The sequence below is a fragment of the Myotis yumanensis genome, unplaced genomic scaffold, assembly GCF_028538775.1.
Source record: "Myotis yumanensis isolate MYYU_CA2020_CCGP unplaced genomic scaffold, mMyoYum1.0.hap1 SCAF_22, whole genome shotgun sequence".
Taxonomy (NCBI): Eukaryota; Metazoa; Chordata; class Mammalia; order Chiroptera; family Vespertilionidae; genus Myotis; species Myotis yumanensis.
This window is the reverse complement of record NW_027223773.1, coordinates 5,391,740-5,412,341: the sequence shown is the minus strand read 5'-3', so window position 1 is coordinate 5,412,341 and position 20,602 is coordinate 5,391,740. Positions and strand designations below refer to the sequence as shown.

The following is a 20,602-nucleotide window of genomic DNA, read 5'->3' as shown; positions in this document are numbered from 1 at the left end:
GAGCCAGAGGGAGGGTGTGGTGCCAGAGCCATGGACGGGGCAGACGCATGAGAGCTGCTCTGGGAGACAGATGGTCTTGGCTCCCCTCCTTCACACCCCGCCCAGTGGCACCAGCCCAACCACACACCCAGCCAGATGCTGGGAGGCCAGCGCCTGCCCTGCTCCTGGCCCCACACTCACCAGACACCAGGGGAGGCACGGCCTGGGGCTGAGCCCCTCAGAGAGGCCCTCAGCTGGCTCTGGCAAACCCCAGCGGCCTGGGGCCGCCACTCATTTCCTGCAGGGTCTCCTGCCGCAGGGCCACGGGCACCAGCCTGTGCCGCACGGGCTTTCCTGGAGGGACACAGACACCCGGCATGAGAAGTGGCCTCTCCCGGCCCAGCTCTGGCCTGGGCCCTGAGGACACTCCCCTCCCCCGCCTGCCCCAGGGTCTCTGATCTCAAACGCTCGCTTGGACCCTCTGTCCTCCTGATGGGCACCCTCCTGCCCTGGGCTCTCCCAGAACTGGTTCTAGGCCTGCGTTCCTCTGGGCAACCCCGCTCCCCACCCCCCAACCCCTGCCTCCCCCAGCACCATGGGGGCTCCAGCCACCCGCTCCTCTCCTGTGGCTGGAGGCCCTGCTGGGGCCAGTGGTCTGCCCTGGGCTGTGGGGCTCATCTGGGCCCCATGGGTGGCTGCTGCCAGGGACAGGGCAGAACAGACAAGGAAGGCTTGAGAGTGAAATGGTAAGACAAGAACAGCCTCATAAAATGCTCACAGAGGGAACACTGTCCCTGAGGAGCTGGGGGGGGCGGGGAAGGGGGAGGCGCTGGCTGGGCTGGGCGGTGCTGGGGGACAGCCCTCCCCAAGGCTGCTGCATGCTGAGCTTTAGGGGAGCAGAGGCCCCACGGGAGGAAGCACTGTGGTTCCCCTTCTTCCTTGAGCCCCAGTCATGCCTCTCGGTCCGTTTCCTCTTGCCAAACAGGATCCCTTGATAAGAAGGGCCCGGGGAGGTCAGCCCGCAAATACCGCCAGCCTGGGGCCTGGGATGGAGCCGGTCCCGCCAGCCCCTCCGGATGACGTGCCACTGAGCACACAGCTGTGCAGGCCCTCAGTCACCAGGCCTTTCAGCTCAGCTGTAGCCTGTCCTGCCTGTCACACACACACAATGGCCCCTCCAGGCGGGGCTGACGAGGTGGGGGCGGGGGGGGGGGGGGGACTCAGTGGACCAAGATCAAAAGGGAGCTGGCTCAGGAGCTGAAACGCTGACCGTTCTGGGCAGGGGCCAAGCCAGCAAGTAGGCCCCGTGGTCACAGGAGCCGTGCCTGGCCGCGACCTTCGCAATATCCAGTGATCTGATATTTGTTTGACAAGTGTATGCAAATGCCTAGCACTTATCCATGCTCCTCGGCTCATTCCTAGCCAAGAGCCTGGAGGAGGAGATCGAAGAATTCCCGCTGAGCCAGGTGGGCAGCAGGGGACTCGCGCCCCCAACGCCAAGTTCAGCCCATGTGCCTCCCCCCGCCCCCCCCAGAATCTGGTTGTGGCCCGTGGGACAGAGGGCCGAGTCCAACAGCTGTTCTCAAACTTGCCAAAGAAAGCCAACCACCAAGGCTAGCCCGCTGCCCACCTGAGCTGGCCCCGGGCACACTTCACTTCACTCTATTTCTTCCAGAAATACCAGCAGAATGAGGCAGGAGGCGTGTGCGCGTTACTGGCTCTCACAAGAAGAGCGTTCTTGCCCCAGCCGGTTTAGCTCAGTGGATAGAGCATCAGCTTGTGGACTGAAAGGTCCCAGGTTCGATTCTGGTCAGGGGCACATGCCCAGGTTGCAGGTTCAATCCCCTGCAGGGGACATGCAGGAAGCAGACAATCAATGATTCTCTCTCATCATTGATGTTTCTATCAATCTCTCTCCCTCTTCCTTCTTCTCTGAAATCAATAAAAATATATATATTTTTTTAAAAAGAGCGTTCTTCGTATCACCCAATCACCACATTCTCAGGTTTGGTTACAATAATTGCAGGACTACAAGCTGCAGGAGCCCTTCTGCCCCGGGAGCTAAGGGATCTGGAGCAGAAGAAGGTTACAAAGTAAACACAAACTTCTCACAGTGCCACCCAACGGGTCCAGGTGCGGGGTGACTGTTTACCTCCACACACACGTCAACCCTGGAGCGACAAGTACTGGCCCAGCGATGAGAGGCAGTGCGGCTGGCACTTCCAGGCACACACCTGAGACAATGCCCATAAAGCCCTTAGCCCAGGGCCCAGCCCTGTGAACACTTCAAAGCTGTTTGCTTCATATATATTTCAGAGCGGAAGTGACAGAGAGAGAGAGAGAGAGAGAGAGACATCAATGATGAGAGAGAAGCATTGACCAGCAGCCTCCTGCATGACCCCCGCTGGGGATGGGGGCATGCGCCCTGACCTGGAATCGAACGGTGACCTCCTGGTTCCTAGGTGGATGCTCAACCACTGAGCCACACCGGCCGGCCAGCAAAACCTGTTTGCTTTGACGTCCCTTCCAGCGAATGGGAAACCCGCAGGACCCCACCTAGAGCCCAGTGAACAGCCCAGAGAGACCTTTGTCCCAACTCTAAACAAACAGGGGGCCATGTGAGCGGAGAGGCGGCCTGGGCTGCTTCTCATTCACGGTAGGGCCGGCTGACCTCAGGCTCTGCCAGGTGTCGGAGGAGGGGAAAGGAGAGAAAGGCCGTGGGGCTTGTGGAGGGAGAGGGGAAAACGCTAAGGGATGCCCCCGCCCCGGGGTCTCTCCGGAGCCCCAGTGGGTGCCCACCACCCTGCAGGGGCCGGGAGGGCCACCCTGGCGCCCACTGCGCCCACTGCGCCGGGGCCTGGTGCGCATGACCCCCGGCTTCGCTCCAGGGGCTGGGACACAGCCCAAAACTTCAGGGAAGGAGGAAGGGGCGGGGTGACCTGGGCAACCACAAGGTGGACCCCCACCCGTGAGGGCACTGCCTGCGCTGAACCATGGAGGCCAATCAGGGGCCGGGGAGCCCGTCTTCCTAGCGGAGTCCTCCGCTCTCCGCGTCCCTCCCCAGCCTCCCGCCGCCTCCACGGGACAGACGCCACCGGGACGGCAGGGAGTGGCCACCGAGGGGCAGACCGAGCCGGGGCAGCGCGGGGGACGCAGACGCCGGCCCTCCCCAGGCCCGCCGCGCGCGGTGCCAGGAGGAACAGCTCCAGGCTGCGCCCCGGTTGGGCTGGGGGGGGGTCGGCTTCCCGCTGACAAATCCCCCAAGTCCGGGAGGGCTGGGGGAGGGGGAGGCGTCAGCGAAGAGCCGGACGTCGGAGAGGGAGGGCGGGGAACGCCGTCGGGCTGTCGGGAGGAGCGCGGGGCTGCGGGGCCGGGGCTCCCCCTCTGCGCCCACCCCACCACCACCCCCTGCTCGGGCCTGGGGGCTGCGGGGGGCGAGGGCCGCGCCCCGAAACCTGACACTTGCGTGGCACCCGGCGCAGAGCCAGGTCCCGCAGGTCCGAGAGGGCGCGGGCGACACCCCCCCCCGCCCGGCGCGGCGGCCCCCTCCCCACGTTACCTGCGGCGGGGGCGCAGCGCGCGCGGAGGAAGCCAGCCGTCCGTCCGTCCGTCCGTCCGCCCCCCGGGCCGGCGCGGCGCGTCCCGAGCGCCTGAAAGTTACAAAGTGAAACTCCGGCGCCGCCGCACATGCGCAGAGCGCCGGCCACCGCTTGCCCAATTTGCAGCCGCCGCGGGGCGGGCGTCCCGGTGCCGCCACCTGCGCGCGGGCCGCGCTCCCCCCGCCGTCCTCGCCCTGCGCCCCGCCAGCTCCCGTCCCGGGGCCGAGGGGGCCGCCGCCAGGGCTGATTCCGCTGCTCAGCGCCCCCCGCCCCCCGCACCGCCTCCTCCCCGCACCTCGGGGAGACCCGGGCGCGCACAGGTGGTCGCGCCGCGCGGAGGCGGCGCTGTGGGGAGCCTTCGCCTCCGTTCGTGGTCGCCCCCGTTTTGCATCGGTTTCCTAGACGGCTCCTAGGCCGCCCCGGAGCGGGGGGCTCTCGGCTGCGCTCGGCACCTCCGCTCCCCGCCGTCCACGGCCACTGGTGCCGCTGCGGAAGGCCGCGCTCCCCCGCCGCCGGGAGGGTCCTCGGTGCAGCCGCGCGATACTGCCCGGGCCCGGGCCCCCGGGGTCACCGATCGGGCCCAGCGCGCCGAGCGCGGCCTGTCTCCCGGGCTGGGTACCAGGGTGCTTCCTGCCAACTGGACGGTGAGCTGGCCGGGGGGGGGGGGGGGGGGGGGGTGCACCCGGCAGGACGCAGGGCCCAGCTCCGTGAGGACGCCCCCACTGCGCTCCTTCTCGGGCCTCGGTGTGCGCACCTGCAAGACCCGGGGGCTGGACCGCAGCCCCCGCTCAGAGCCTTCCCAGCGCTGACCGGTGAATCCGCACGCACACGTGCGCTCTGCGGGTCCCCTCTGCTCACCTCTAGGCTCTCATCCTTCACTGCGATGACAGACCTCTTCTCCTTACCTCCCTGCCCAGGACCCTAGCACCAGCCTGGGGGGGAGGGGGGGGGTCTCCTCCTGCTTCTCCGACAGTTCTTTCCTGTCCCATCGGCCTTACTCCTTCTCCCCCCCCCCCACCCCCGCACCAAACCTGTTACTAACCTTTTCCCAGTTTGCGCTTGGGCTCAGCCCCTGTCCCTCGGTACCTGTGCCTGCCATCTTCTCGCTCCTGCTGCTGACAAGGCCCCCCACCTGACCTCCAGCGGGTTCCTGGGTGGCCCCGGGACTCCCCTGGCTCCTCAGACTGACCTGTCCACTCTCTTCACATTCCCATACCCCCTACCCGCCCGTCCTCATTCCTTCCGGCCTCAATGGCGCCACCCGGGAAGAACAAGGTTCTAACCCAGTGACTGGAAGCCACTGACAAGAAGGAAAAGTTAGGGTCTTTGCTTTCAGAGAGGGAAGGGGCTTCTAAGTCTGATTTTCGGTGGGTTATGTTTATTTCAAAATCAACAGAAGTCCCAAGTGGGTCAGAGTGTGCGTTCGGGTAACCTTAGCCCCTGTCACGTATCACGCAGGGTGTGGAGTGCTTGTAGAAACATTATTTCCTAAAAGCTCCAGTAAAGGTGTGGCAGGCAGGGGTGTTCTCACTCGATAGAGAAGGAGATGGAGGTTTAGAGGGTGTGGAATGTACGGCTTATAAGAGCTGTGCAGACTAGCCAGGAATCCAGGGCGTCCGTACCCCAGGCCAGCTCCCGACGGCTCAGAAGCCCCTGCAATCTTGGCATTCTAAAGCAGTGGTTCTCAACCTGTGGGTCGAGGCCCCTTTGGCGGTCGAACGACCCTTTCACAGGGGTCGCCTAAGACCATCCTGCCTACCAGACATTTACATGACAATTCATAACAGTAGCAACATTACAGTTATGAAGTAGCAACGAAAATAATTTTATGGTTGGGTCACCACAGGAGGAACTGTATTTAAAGGGCCAGGAGGTTGAGAACCACTGTTATAAAGTGTGATATCCAACAATTTCAACACTTGCTCCCCTTACCTGCCCCAACAGTTACAGGAGTGACCACATCACTGTAGTACTGACGACCAGATTTTCTTATTTAATCGCAAGTCGAATTGAAAAGAGTAAACACGTCGACAACAATGACAAGATTTCTGCTTCCATTCTAAGCGGACGGGCACCTGGACTCTGAATGCATGTCAGTCCTAGCTTCCTGTCCTTCTGAACGGAGACCTTGACCATGTCTTTCTTATAGCTCGTCCCTTCGTTTTCTCATCACGTTAACCTTGTCCCTCTAGAACGTTCTGTTTCCTCGACAACGGGCAGGCTTCTTGGTAAAATATAAAAACACAGAATAAAATGCGTTTTCTTTCTTTCTTGCAAAATGCCCTCCGTATCTGAGACGAGAACGCACAACCCATACTGGGGCCTCGGTTTGAAGCCCGGAGTGGCAGCTGGGTCTCTAGCCCGTACCAGAGCTCAGCCCAGCTCCTGGGATAGGGCAACAATGGCAAATGGGCATTTCCGCTCGTAGATTACAGAACCTACACAGGCAAGTGCTTAGGATATAGTGCAGCGGACAATACGAAGGAGAGAGAAGCCTGGACGGGCTGCCCCAGGACCAGGGAGTCTTGTTCCTGGGGAGCGAATATTAGGAAGTGAGCTGACCGGTCAAAGGAAGCGAATTCAGAGCTCAGCAGAGAGCACAGAGCGTCTGCCCATCAGCAACCCCCGTCTCTCCTGGTACCTAGGACACTTCTGAAGCGCACACGTCAAGCCCTGCGGTGGCCATGCCCAGCGCGTTACGGCTCCAGCCGCCTTGGCACGGGCGCCCCGTCCGAGGCGCAGCTGCACTTCTGCACCCGCATGTCGGGCAGGCTGACCACCTGGGCGCGGAGCCTGCCGCCCTCCTTGATGCCGACGATCATGGGCAGTGAGGTGGTCTCCGAGGCGATGCACTGCCTCGGCCCCAGGAACGGCCACTTGAAGGTCAGGGCCTGCGGGGGCTGCTGGCAGGTGCCCACACACTCATAGGCCAGGAAGCCCGGGGGCTCCAGCACCCAGTGCTCGGCCCACTTCATCCCCTGCAGGTCAATGTACATCTCCTGGCGGCAGCAGCGGGTACCCTCGGTCACTGGGGCCTCGGGGTCACAGTTGCCCTGAGCTCTGTGGGGGGCAAGGAGAGGCAGGGTCAGAGGTCAGTTGGGAGGGCTGAGGTCAGGGGACCCAGGGCGGGGCTCAGTGGGGCATCTGGGAGGGAGATGTGCGATGCATCCCTCGTGATGTTAAAAAAGCTGGATATCGCCCTGACCGGTTTGGCTCAGTGGATAGAGTGTCGGCCTGCATACTGAAGGGTCCCAGGTTCAATTCTGGTCAAGGGCATGAACCTTGGTTGCGGGCACATCCCCAGTAGGGGGTGTGCAGGAGGCAGCTATCCATGTTTCTAACTCTCTATCCCTCTCCCTTCCTCTCTGTAAAAAAAATCAATAAAATATATATTTTTTTAAAAAGCTGGATGTGTGTGACAAGGATAGATAACTGGAAATAACCGAAATATAAATAATCACGTGATATTACTCCTAAGACTCAAAGGAGACATTGTATACACTCCTCCATTCCCACAGCACCCTGAGAAAAGACGCCCCTTTCAATTGCAGGGTAATTCTCTATTTGTCTTATTGATCAGGGTCACCCTTCGGCCCACAGCGCTCACCCGAAGTCCCCGAGGTCCAGGGTGTGCAGCTCCAGCTGGGGCTCGCCCTGCGCGCCAGCCCAAGGCCCCTGGGAGGCAAAGCGGACCAGCCTGTGGGCGCTGGAGGCCAGCGGGCCCAGGTGCTCCCGCTGCACCGACACCTGCAGCAGCAGCGGCTCCTGGGGCCGGCTCAGCTGCTGCCAGAAGTTCACGGCCTCGGTCACATCGAAGGCCTTCCAGCCGCTCTCGTGGATGGACACCAGCCTGCGACACAGGCGGGGACCCGGGCGCTGAGTGGTGGGGCTCGGGAAGCCCCTCCCACCGCCTCCCATCCCTCTCCCCGAGATAGGCTCCCCTCGCCCCCCCTGTCCTCCCCCTGAGCAACCTCCCCACCTGGAGTCGATGAGGGAGGTGCGGTTGGAGCCATCAGCACGGACGTGCAGCCACTCGATGGTGACCCGGGCCAGGTCGCTGCGAGGGGACAGCCGCTGGTGCCTGCGGAGCTCAGCCTCGGGGACCGGCTCCTGGAAGAGGCGCAGCACGGCCTGCACCAGCTCACTGTTGGGGGGCAGCCGCCGCTCCATGCTGAGCACCAGCAGGCTCGTGGAGGCCTCGGACACCAGGAACCTGCCGGCCACCTCTGGGGACAACAGCAGCGTCAGCGGGGCCTCTGAGGCTGCAGGGCTGAGCCTGGGACTGGGTTTCCCCAGTAACGCACAGGGAGAACCTGGGGCCTGGGAAACAGGGGGGCCAGGTGCGAAAGAGGGCACCTCCATCTTCAAAAACTCCTGGCCCTGCTGGTGTGGCTCGGTGGTTGTGCACTGACCCATGAACCAGGAGGTCAGGGTTCGACTCCCGGTCAGGGCACAGGCCTGGGTTGCGGGCTCGGTCCCCAGGGTGGGGCGTGCAGGAGGCAGCTGATGGATGAAGTTTCTCTCTCGTTGATGTTTCTATCTCTCTATCCCTCTCTCCCTAACAATCAATAAAAACATTTTTAAATATTTTTATTGATTTCGGACAATCGTTTGCATTGGGGCTTATTTACTCGTGGCCCCGCCCTCAGGGGGCAGGGGCAGCTTCGGGCCCCAGAGCGGGTGTAGGTGGACAGGCAGCCTTTCCAGGCAGAGGTGGGGACACCAGGGTGGGTGAGGAGGGGTGGGGAGTAGGAGGCAGAGGGCCCGGGCAGTGGGATCTGGTACCAGCTGGCTCTTCCACGGGGCAGAGCGAGAGCCCGGAGTTTAACCTCATTTTCCTCTTCCGTGAAATGTCCCCAAAAGCAGAAGAGGACCAGGGGCCTGTGAACAGCTTTCTCAGATGCCTGACCCCAGAGGTAAAAATGGGGTCACGTACAGCAGAGATACCAGGCACCCCAACACCGAGACTCCAGGTTGGCAACATGAGCTGAGGTCTTTGTACCGGGCCTCCTCTTCTCCCCGGGCACCAGCCTGGCCGGGGAGCAGGTCCCTGGACCCCCAGATGGGCACATCCAGTCTCCCTCCCACCTCCGTCCCCTACCCACAACCGGCCAGGGTGCAGGGCGGGCCTCACCTCGGAAGTTCTGGCTGAACCTCTTCCCTCGCGATCGGGCGCCGTGGCTGCGCTGCAGCCGGGCCACGTACTGGGCCCGCACGTGGGCAGGGGTGACCAGCCGCTCCGCGTCACTCGGGTCCAGCACGGGCACCTCGTGGAGCTGGAGCTGCTGCAGCAGGCTGCCCAGGATCTGCTCCTCGGTCACGGCCGCCCCGGGGCGGGCCAGGGCCAGCGCCCACAGTGCCCAGCACAGCCACAGGGCCCTCATGGTGCCACTTGGGAGGAGCAGCAGAGCCGATGTGGCCCCTGAGGAGGCTCCAGGAGGGTCCCAGCTGGGCGTGCTCAGGGCCAGGCTGGGCCAGCTTTATAGCCAGCCCTGGGCTGGGCCTGGGTGGTGACAGGGGGGGAGAGTGGGAGGGAGGGAGGGAGGGAGGTCACACCCCTCGCCCTCCTGGGAGCTCATCAGCCAGACAGGTCCCCGGGCCTGAGGAGGGGCTGTCTAGAAAGGGCACAAAGGCTGTCTGTACCCCAGAGAAGAGGTAGGCATCTCATTCCCCGCTCCACCCTGTCTCCCAGGGACGGAGCAGGGGTCCCTGGTGTGTGGACTTGGAGCCCGTTCCTTGCTGCAATGGAACTGCCCACCCAATGCCAGGGCTCCCTGAGGACCCACCTGCCTGCAGGGATGAGGGGGTTCCTGGGGGCAGCTGGGATGCTGGGCTGTCCATGGATAGGAAGTCCAGTGCTCCCCTTGTCGGGGGGGTGCGGGGGCGCCAGTGGGGTTTTGTCCACTAAGGAGCCACCTCCTCTCCCTCTTCCTGGCTCCTTGTAGGTCTGGATGTCAGAGTTGAAAGGATCTTGCCTCGGGATCAGACCCTACATGGGCCCTCACGTGGGCAGGGGGCAGTGCACCCCCTTTTCCAATGTCTGAGCCCGGGAAACCGAGGCTTAGCCGGGGCACAGCATCCCAGGGCCACACAGTTCACGACGGATGCCTGCACAGTCAGGACTGCAGCTTCCCAGCCCACAGCGCTTTCCGCTCCCCCAAGCGATCTCCAGCCGGGCCTAGTACCCCAGTGCAGGTGGGGGGTCCGGGCGGGGGCGGGGGGGCCGTCCCCTCCCACTCCCCCCCACCCCAGGCTTCCTTGGCCTGAATGTGGATTGAGGCCAGTGGAAGTGTTTTCCTGGGGAAATAAAACAACTGAGCAGTCAGCCAGGGGCGGGTGACTGAATGAAATGGGAATGTTCCTAGGAATTGTATGTTTTTATTTGCTAAATCTGGCCACCCTCGCGGGAGGCAGAAAGGAGAAAGGACTGTGGATTGGGAGGGCTTTCACAATGGGCTCCTTAGTGACCAGCGGGAGGGAGCCCCAGGCTTTGTCATGCAGAAGAAGAGGCGGCTCCCCCACCCACCCACCCACCCACTCCCTCCACCCCCCACCCACCCACTCCCCCCACCCCCCACCTGTGTCTGGCCCAACTCGCCCAGGTCTGGTGGCTGGAGGTGGTCCATTGGCCCTGGAATCAGATCCTTCATCCTGAGGGAGGAAAGGGAGGCAAAGTCATGGGGGGCAAAGTCGTGGGGGGGCCCTAGTTGAGGACCAATTTGGACCTGGCCCTGAGCCCAGAGCTGTGAAGGGCAGTGGGCCGGTCAGCCTGGGGGACACACTGTCTACAGGTGAGGAGAGCGCCATGTCCACCATTGCCCTCCTGCTCCTAACAGGCCGGGATGTGACCCCAACCAGAGTCCAGGCTGCCAGGGGAGGGCCATGAGGGAAGGTGGGGGTCAGAGGTCACCCAGCAGACTCCATGGCGGTTGGAAGGGTACAAATAGGACCACAGCCCAGGTTCAGATCAAAGGGAACTGTGAGGTCTGGGTTAGAGGCCAGCATCTGGGTGTCCCCAGGGTGGCACATGTCCCCTTCACAGCCAGGAGCAGACACCCTCGAGCCCCCGAGGGTGGGGGACAGGGACCCTTGTTTCAGCTCCTCCAGCCCCTTCCGGGCAAGAGTGAGTCCTGGGCTCGGCCCGGCTGTGCCGCTGACCAGCTGTGTGGCCTCACCATCTGCCCAGGAAATGGGGATAAGGTGCTTTCCGTACCAGGAACTTATCGGTAGTCATGGCGACAGTCAGCACAGCCCTCTGACACACAGTAGGTGCTCTAGAAAGAGGAGTCTTGCACATGGTTAGTAACTTTGACAATGTTTCACCTTTTAAATTCTGGGTGAACGGTGCTTCTTAATTTTTCTTATAATTAGGACACAAGTCAAAAGGTAGGAAAGGGTGTCCCTGAGGAACGTCACCGCCCGTTCCGCCTCGAGTGTCTGCGCTTTTCAGAGACACACGGAAGTATTTTTCCCACCCCGCGAGTCTTACTAATCTAGCAACAGGCTCTGTACCCTGTTTTCAAAATTACAGTTTTTTGGATTTTTTTTATATATTTTATTGATTTTTTTTACAGAGAGGAAGGGAGAGGGATAGAGAGTTAGGAATATCGATGAGAGAGAAACATCAATCAGCTGCCCCCTACACACCCCCTACTGGGGATGTGCCCGCAACCCAGGTACATGCCCTTCACCGGAATCGAACCTGGGATCCTTCAGTCCGCAGGCCGACGCTCTATCCACTGAGCCACACCGGTCAGGGCCAAAATTACAGTTTTAATGTTTCATTATAACTTTATTTTTAAATGACACAGTGAACGGTCTCTCCCTGCCCTGGCTGGGTGGCTCAGTTGGTTGGGGCACCGAAAGGTGTGGGTATAATTCCCCGTCAGGGCACTTACCTAAGTTGCAGGTTCAATCCCCAGGTAAACAGGAGGCAACCAGTCAATGTTTCCCTCTCTCTCAAATCAATTTTTAAAAACATATCCTCGGGTGAGGATTTAAAAAAAAAAAAAGAATTTTAAGTGAAAAGAAAGAAAGAAAAATACCCACATACACCAGCCTCTCCCGGGAAAAGGGGCTTTCTAAAGGCCATTCATCTCCAAGAGCTCCACTTCCTGCCTCCTTTTCTCTTTAATTAATGAAGCAAATATTTACTTATGATTCTGCCTCTTCCATGTGTCCTGGTTCACACCTGGAGACAAAGAGGAAGGAAGCTCAAGAGCAGTGTGGGGAGCCCAGGGAAAGGCGGGGAGCCCCAGGGAAAGGCGGGAAGCCCCAGCTTCAGGTGGCCCCACAGTCCTTCCTCCCTCCCCTTTCACCTTCAGGCTCCCCTCCACCCTCAGAGGAAGGCATTGTTGACATCTGACAAAGGAGGCTCAGAGCGCTTCAGACCCCGGCCCAAGGTCACGGATTGACAATGAGAGCACCGAGGGGACCCATCCTGGCCAATGACGTTGGACCAGTCCATCACCTGCCTGGGCCTGGGCTTCCTTATCGAGGGAGATGGGGTGTTAATAACATGCCCCCGCGCTCAGTGTGAGGGTTCAGAGAGGGCCAGCGTCCACACCCAATCAACATCGCTCCTATCTGGATGCCAAGGCCCCCTCCTAGGCCCTTCTCAGGATCTGGGCTGCTCCCCAGCCCCACCGACTAGCAGGGGGAGGGCCAATGACTGTCTGCGAATGACAGCCAAGACTGAGCCCAGGACTTGCTCTGGCCAGGAAGGCGCTGGATGGACTGACACAGGGATCCTTATTCCTCCTGCCCCCACCCTCCGGAGCCCAGGGAGGGCCGCCCGCTGATGCCAGAGGCCCAGCTGCTTAGGGAGATCAGGGAGGCCCTCCCCGGGGGCGGGTCTGCAGATTCCAAGGAGCCACGTGGGCCCCAGGCTTGGGGTCCGAGGGCTGAGGGTGCAGATTTGGGGCGGCCCCGGCCTCCTGGGGCTGGGCCCTGGGGCATCTCTGGAGCACCCACAGGGGTGTCTGCCCCTGGCTGCGAAGGGGACATGTGCCGCCCTGGATCCCCAGATGCTGGGCTCTCTAACCCAGCAGTCCCCCACCTCAGAGTCCCCTTTGAGCCCAGTTTCAGCTCCTCCCCACCCATGGAGTCGGGAGATGACCTCTGACCTCACCCTTCCTTGTGGCCCTCCCCTGGCAGCCTGGACTCTGGCTGGGGTCAAACCCTTCTTGCCTTTAGGGGCAGGATCTCCACCCGCCTGTTGCAGCCCCTAGAACCCATCTCCCCACCATGTCCTCAACTCCGGGTCCGAGGTCAGGCGGTGACCTTCACCTCTCCCCACTCCGCTGTTCCTCTCCAGCACAACAGATGGAGCTTGGGGATGACCCCCCTACCTCTGACCTCCAGGCCCAATCCCACCTGCAGAGGCCAGACTCCCCCAGATGCTCAGCCCGGGAATCAGGCCTCCTTCTTCTGCATGACAAAGGATGAGGGCTGGTCTCCGCCGGCCCGGCTAGCCGGTCCACAGTAAAAGTCCCAATCCACATTCGCTCTCTCTGGCTGATGGCCCGCTTATTTTATTTGCTTATTTTATTACCCTGGCAAACGCTTGCACCCCTGGGGAATCCACATGCGGGAACGGGGCTGTGTTTGCGGAGGGATCAGCGGTCTGGGGGGTTTGCCCGGTGTCTGCCCCTACGGATGCCCGCCCTACACCCATCTCCTGTAGGAAGGGGTCTCGCCAGCTCTCAGACCCCCGGCCAGCAGCCTGTGCAAACAGCCAGGGGTCACGGGAAGAGCTGCTTCTTGTTCCTCCTAAGAGGCCCTGCCCAGTCTCAGGGCTTCACGGGCCTTCATTCCTGATGACTCCAGCCTGAGCCTCCAATGGGCACCGGAACTGCACCCAACTGCCCTTCCACCCCCACCTGCTCCAGCTCAGTGAGTGGCTCCACCCCACTCCCAGCCAGGCCTCCAAACCTACAGGTTGTGTTGTGTTTTTGTGTGTTTTTTTTTAAATACATTTTTATTGATATCAGAGAGGAAGGGAAAGGGAGAGAGAGACAGAAACATCACTGATGAGAGAGAATCATGGATCAGCTGCCTCCCACACGACTCACACTGGGGATCGAGCCCGAGACCCTGGGCATGTGGCCTGACCGGGAATCGAACTGTGACCTCCTGCTTCATAGGTTGATACTTAACCACTGAGCCACGCCGGCTGGGCTGGGGTCACTCTTCTGTGTTTTTTAACACTCCGGTGTGGGGTGAATTTCCCGCCAAAATATAAGATGGCGCGGGCAATTATTTAGGTTTCCCGCGCAAAATCAGGGATTTTTATGATACCTATTACCCCAATGGGTATGAAACGGTTCGCATACGCAGGTAGGTATCTTTGTGAACGGCAAACAAACAAATATTTGGTAATACGCAGTTACAATCGGCCCGAGTTTACACGTTTCCCGCACTCCACCGCAAATCTATGAACGGAGTTAAGACGGCTCCCGCGGAGTACGCGCAATTCACGTGAGCCGACTTAACTCGTTTCCCCCACTCCAAGTGTTAATATATTTTTATTGATTTCAGCGAGGAAGGGAGAGGGAGAGAGAGAGAGAAACATCAATGATGAGAGAGAATCATGGATCGGCTTCTGCCTGCAACCCGAGCATGTGCCCTGACCAGAATCAAACCCGGGACCTTCCAGTCTGCAGTCCAGCGCTCTATCCACTGAGCCAACCCAGCGAGGGCTTGGGATCACTCTTGGTTCCTATCCCACCAGGGGCCTGGCCTCCCTCATGGGGCCGGGGGACAGGGCATAGCAGGCAGAGGCGGCCCGAAGGGAACCCTGGGGCGGGAGTCTGGAGGCCTGGAATGGACCTGGCTCAGTCGCCAGCTCATAGGAGGACACTTCTGGGCCTGGGCCCGAGGGACAGAGGCCCTACGGTTCCAAAAATGAGACTCGTTCCCCAGCCTTAAAAACAAACACAGTTATGACTCACAGATTCCGTGAGTCAGGAGCAGGCACAGCTTCGCTGGGTCCGCTGTGGGGCCTCACAGGCCACCGTCCAGGTGTCAGCCAGGGCTGGGGCAGGAGCCACGCCTGCGCTCCCGCGGGCTGTTGGCAGAAGCCGTGTCCTTGCGGTTGGTTGCAGGACCGCAAGGTCGAAGCGCCCTGGCTTCTGGCTGCCCTCAACCCTCGAGGCTGCCTGCAGGTCCCGGACACAGGGGTGTCCCCTTTGTGGCTGCTGCTCAAGTGTCCCCTCCCTTTTGGGGCAAGAAAGCTGCAAAAGGATCAAACTATTGGGGGGCCCCTGCTCTTCCTGGACCCCACAGCTCAGACCAGGCAGGTGCTGGCGCCATTGAGGCCGGGGAGGAATGAGGACTCGGGGATGGGGTGGTGTGGGAGTGTGAAGAGAGTGGACAGGACAGTCTGAGGAGCCAGGGGAGTCCAGGGGCCACCCCAGGAACCTGCTGGAGGTCAGTCAGGGGGCCTTGTCAGCAGGAGGCAGCAGCAGGAGAGGAGAGATGACAGGCCCAGGTGCGGAGGGACAGGGGCTGAGCCCAGGGCCAAGGGCAAACTGGGAAATGGTTAGTAGCGGAGGTTTGGGGGGGTGGGGGGAGGAAGAAGCCGGATGGGACAGAAAAGAACTGTCAGAGCAGGAGGAGACACCCCCCCGCCCCCCGCCACCTCCCATGAGCCACAGGCTGGTGCTAGGGTCCTGACCAGGGAGGTAAGGAGAAAAGGTTTGTCATCACAATAAAGGATGAGAGCCTAGAAATGGAGCAGAGGGCAGAGCCGCACACGTGTGCGTGCGGATTCACCGATTTAGTGCTGGGAAGGCTCTGGGAGGAAGCTTGGGTCCAGCCCATTTCACAGATGGGAAAACCAAGGCTGTGGAGGTAGCCCGACATATTGACGGCAGAGCCGGGCTGGAGTGGAATGTCTAGGTGACCGGATCCCCCCATTTCCAGCTCCAGGCCCACTGAGCCCCTCTCGCCACCCGCCTGTTCTGTACGGTGGGCCCCCCGAGGCTTTCCTTTGAGAGAACAAAAATCAAATTAAGAAGCTGACTCTCTCTGGCTCAGCCTGGGAGGCCCTGCCGCCTTGAATCGGTAATTAAACGTGGAAGAGCCTGTCAGGGGAGGGAGGGAGCTGCTCCCAGGGCTGCTGGGGGACCAGCCTCTTTTCTCCCTGAAAGCTGCTGGGGGGCAGGTTGGAGGCCGCACCTCGGATCCAGTAACAGGACCCGGCCCTTTCCCATCCCACAGGCCAGGGGCCCTGGGTCGCTGGCGGCGGCAGCTCTAGTAGATTCTAGAGGTGGACAGCACGGGCGAAGAAAGCGGACAGAACTGGCCCCTGCGGAGACGGGCGGGCTGCAGAGCGTTCACAGAGGGGCCCAGACGTGGGCGGGGGTCCTGGATCCCCTGGTCAGCGGGGTCAGTGGTAGCCAAGACCCCCTTTGTGCTAGGTCTGGGTGGGGCGTGAAGCAGACCGTATGCACTGATGGGAGGACACACCTGGACTCCCAGCTGGTCATGGTCCTGCTGTAGGAGCCCCAGCCCCCCCCCGCCCCGGCCACCCCCGAGCCCCCATGAGGGAGGCCAGGCCCCTGGTGGGACAGGAATCCAGAGTGACCCCTAGCCTTATTGGCTCAGTGGATAGAGCGCTGGACTGCGGACTGGAAGGTCCCGGGTTCGATTCCCGTCAAGGGCACATGCTCGGGTTGCAGGCTCCATCCCCAGTAGGGGGCGTGCAGGAGGCAGCCGATCCATGATTCTCTCTCATCATTGATACTCTCTCTCTCCCTTCCTCTCTGAAACCAATAAAAATATATTTAAAAAAAACACACAGAGTGACCTGTAGGTTTGGAGGCCTGGCTGGGAGTGGGGTGGAGCCACTCACTGAGCTGGAGCGGGTGGGGGTGGAAGGGCAGTTGGGCGCAGTTCCGGTGCCCAGTGGAGGCTCAGGCTGGAGTCATCAGGAATGAAGGGCCCTCGAAGCCCTAGGACTGGGCAGGGTCTCTTAGCAGAGAGGCCGACGGAGAAAGCAACCCTGACACCTTGACCTCAGACCTCCAGCCTCCGGAATGTGAGAAACCAATGCCTGTTGCTTAAGCAGCCTGAGCTGCTCTTCCCACACAGGTGCCCCCGAAGCTCTCATATGCGGGGCCAGGTTGCAAACCCACACCTGGACCTGCAGCCTCTGTCCACACCTGCTCCCTCCCCCTCCCGCTCCCCTTCCCCCTCGCTTCACCCCAAGAGGAACTCCAACTGGGCAGAGCAGGCGAGCTTGGGCTCTGGCCACTGCCACCGCTCGCCACAGCCCTGAGCACAGTCTCGAGCCTCAGTTTCCTCGTCTGTAAAAGTGGGTTCGGGAAGGCGCACTTGACAGGTTATCGCGTGAGGATCAGGGAAGGTGGGCAAAGGCCTGGCTCTGGGCGGGATCCATGCTGGGCGCTTAGCGAGTGGCGGCTGTCGCTTTTACCATCTCCCCACAACCTCATCTCCTTCTCTTCTACCCAAGTCTGTTCATGGAGCCGCCACGCTGGGGCCTTGGCCGGCCTGCACACCTGCTTCCCCTCACCTGCCCCGTATTGGGTGTCTGTTTGCTTCATTAGCTCGACAATCCCCCGAAGCACTGACTCACCGATAGCCATAGCCACCGTGGTCTGCAGAGGAGCTTGGCTTATCGGCTGCTTATCCGCGTAAACAAATTGGTTTTTACACAATCAATTACGATATACAGGGATGTGTAGGGGGGAGGGGGGTCCTTACGCCGCCTCGTGGATTACCCTCCTCCACTGGCCTCTCTCCTCTGACACCCAGCTGGCTGCAAGACTGTACACAAGGCTTCCAGAGTTTTCTTTCTTCGGCAAAACCAGGCCTGATCCCTCCCAGCTTAACCCCCTCCCAGGGCTGCGCCTGCCTTCCATCCAACAGGCCCAGTCCCCTGCGCATGGTCAGCCTCACCCGGGCCTTCCTGCCTCCTGTCCGCCCCCCCCCCCCCCGCCCCCATTCCCCGCCCAGCCACCTCCCTGCCCGCCAGCACACTCTCCCTGGGGCATCAGCCCCGCCCTCAACGCCCGGGGTCCCCCCTGAGCCCACCCTGGCCCGTTACCACCTCTCTTATCTGGAAAACTCACCTTAACTCTCAAGAGCTGTCTTCCCCGAGTCCTCCTGAACCCCTCCTCTCCGCTCCCCCAAGTAGTGCCTCCATCCGAGCCCTTATCAGCCCGCAGGGTGGACTCTGCAGCAACATCTGTCAGCGCAGTCTCCCCCCAACCCCGCCCCCGGGGCAGAGAGGCTCGTGTCTGGCACACAGCGCGGCTCCATGTTTGCAGGCTGAGTGAATGCACGGACGGATGCACGTGAGTAGGGCTGTCAGGTGCTTCTCACACCTCATCCCGTGCAGTCCTCACGCGGCTGAGCAAGTACCGGGTTGTGCAGGAAGGCTGGCTTCTCTCTCCACCCTCCCTACCTCCCTGCCCCCCCCTCCCCCCGCGACCCCTGGGCCTTCTCTTGACCTGGGCCTCCATTTCCCACAGAGGATCCTGACAGGAGTAAGTTGCATTTTATGTGCCCGTAATAAGATCTAAATAAATACACATCCATTGACAATCATCTTCTCGGCTTTTCACCTGTCTCCCTGGACACCCGGGAATGTTGGCTTCCGGCCACAATCAGCTCCATTCAATTTAACAAGCGACGTTGTCCTCCCCGCCACCCTTCGCCCCCGCCCCGCCTCCAGCGGGGTCCTGCCGGGGGGCTGAGGGGCAGACGCTCTGGGAGGGATTTAGGTGGGAGGCGAGGATCTGCCACACTTAGAGAGGCCAGAAAGGCAAGGCGGCATTTCCAGGGGAGGCAGTGGGGTGAGCAGAAACAGTGGGGAGCGTACGGTTAGGGTATGTCTGGGGTCCAGACAGGGAGCGTTTTGAAGAGCTGAGGGTAGTAAGATTGGAAAGTGAGCTCAATACATGCATTTCCTCTCCATTTCCCTTCCTTTAAAAGATTTTGAGCCCGGCCGGCGTGGCTTAGTGGTTGAGTGCAACCCATGAACCAACTGGTCCCTGGTTCCATTCCCAATCAGGGCACATGCCTAGGTTTCGAGCTCCATCCCCAGTAGGGGGCGTGCAGGAGGCAGCCAATCAATGTTTCGCTTTCATTGATGTTTCTATCCCTCTCCCGTCCTCTCTCTCTAAAATCAATAAAAAATAATTTTTTTGAGAACCGGGTCTGGAGCCAGGGATGCCTGGGGACAGGGCTCACGTGACCCACCCAGACCAGAGCTCTGGCTCCACCCGGCCCTCCCAGCCCCCTTCTCTGAGCCCCCAGCTCCTTAGCGATGCCCATAAAATCCACGGCAGCCTCGGTCTCCACACGCCCTCCTCACTCCATCCTCCCCTCCCGCCAGACAGCAGCCCAGCCCCTAAGCTCGCCTGATCCGGCTCAGCCCCTCCGGGTGGGGTGGGTGGGTGGGTGGGTGGGGGCTGCCATTGTCCTCATTTGCAGGTAAGTTCCTGGAGGGTAAGTAGGTCGGTAGCCCAAGGTCAAGTGGCCAGTGACACATCTGACTCTTAAGGCCTCTTGAGCAAGACTGGCCTTACCCATCAGATGACCTTCCTCAGCCCTGGACGCCCGGGAGGGCCCAGGTGAGGGGGCAGCCAGGAGGGTGGCCACCCACCTTGCCCTCCTGGGATGGCCGAGAGGATGGCGAGGGGCAGAGGGGAAGCGCTGTTCCAAGAAAAAAAGACCCCCATCGCTAACCAACGCTAAGCTGCTCTGCTTTGTGAACACACGAATCACCTGCCACAGCTGGCATGCAGGCACCCAGCTGGCACGCGGGGCACCGAGCTGGGTAGGGTTTCTTCCCTGGACCCCGCACCCTGGCTGCTGTAGCCCCGCTGGTGGGCCTGGGGCCCTCACTGGTTAGCGCCTGGCGCCCTCTAGTGGTGCAGGCGAGCCTTCCCTCTGCAGCTGGCCAGTGGGGCCGGGACAGGGCGGGGCCTCCAGGACTGGCTTCCCTTGGGCCCTGCTGCGCAGGGAGCCGCCTGCTGCCTTCAGAGCTCGTCTCTGAGACGCCTGGGAGGGAACCCGGAAGGAGGACTTGGACTCTGGAGGCTGGGGTCCTGACCCAGCTCCCCTGGTTGCTTAGCTGCTCACACACCCGCCCCCCTGCCTGCAGTGTGTGGGCTGCAGAAAGTGGGGGGTGCTGTGGCAGGGCCGCCCAGCTGTGGACAGCAGGGGAGTGCAGTCACGCTCTCCAGCGCGCCCCTCCAGCGCGCCCCTCGGAGCGTTGCTTAGCAACGGTTACCTAGGGACACGGATGAAGCCTGGTGTGTTTGTGCTCCCGCGTGGCCAATGGGGAGCAGGGGAGACATTTTTTTTAACCTTCTAACTATGGAGATGATACCTACGTGTGGCAACCGGCAATCTAAAGTAAAATAAAGGAAAAAATCAAGTGGGAAGCAACCGCAATCCCACTGCCCCAAAGTAACTACTGCTCACAGAGGGGACAGAGCTTTGGGGTGCTGAGAGGAGCGAGTTATGAAATGGGGACTGAGGCCTGCTCCAGGGGGAGGAGGCTGGGGAGGGGCAGGGGGGTCAGCCCCTCCCTCTCTTACCCCTCTCCTCGCGCTGCCTTTTCCTCTGCCTTCCCGTCTTTTCCTCATCTCTCTGCATCCACATCTGTCCTCGGCCCCTGTGCAACTCAGGACGAGGCCAGGGTGTTGCTGACTAGGGTGCACAGAGGCCTCACGGGACACTTGGCACTGAGGGAGGGAGCGTTCAGTGAGTGTTTATTCGAAACGCTGCGCTACCCTCCACAGCAGCCTTTCTCCCAAAATGCTTGCAGGGGCGTTCAGCTGCTTTCCCGAGGCTCGGGCGTCTGGGGAGACACTGCACAGCCCTGGACGCTCTGCCCGGAGCCGGGCACACTGGGGCCTTGGACCTCCTCCGGGATGCCAACCTCTGGCTCTGCCAGCCCAGGGCCAGCCAGCCCACTGAGAAGGAGGGCGCTGGGAGGGCAGGCCCGAGGTCCAAGGAAGAGATACCAGAACTGTTTTCCAAGAGGG

General features: G+C 61.1%; 2 protein-coding genes across 2 annotated transcripts in view; both read right to left on the bottom strand.

Moving 5' to 3' along the window:
• TMEM63A (transmembrane protein 63A) overlaps positions 1–3,644 on the bottom strand; it is a 31,745-nt gene extending 28,101 nt beyond the window's left edge. The window contains exons 1-2 of the mRNA XM_070401323.1: positions 3,539–3,644; positions 181–333 (exon numbers count right to left, since the gene is read on the bottom strand). The gene's annotated coding sequence lies outside the window, so the exon portion shown is untranslated. The remainder of the gene's footprint in view (positions 1–180; positions 334–3,538) is intronic.
• A 1,305-nt stretch (positions 3,645–4,949) lies between these two features.
• On the bottom strand, positions 4,950–20,242 carry LOC138999232 (left-right determination factor 1-like). The gene is made up of 6 exons (XM_070401325.1): positions 20,153–20,242; positions 10,157–10,229; positions 8,713–9,081; positions 7,558–7,804; positions 7,186–7,428; positions 4,950–6,638 (listed from the first exon to the last, which is right to left on the bottom strand). The coding sequence occupies exons 3-6, from the start codon at positions 8,960–8,962 to the stop codon at positions 6,275–6,277; spliced, it is 1,104 nt and encodes a 367-aa protein (XP_070257426.1). The 5' UTR covers positions 8,963–9,081; positions 10,157–10,229; positions 20,153–20,242; the 3' UTR covers positions 4,950–6,274.
• Between the last annotated feature and the right edge of the window lie 360 nt (positions 20,243–20,602).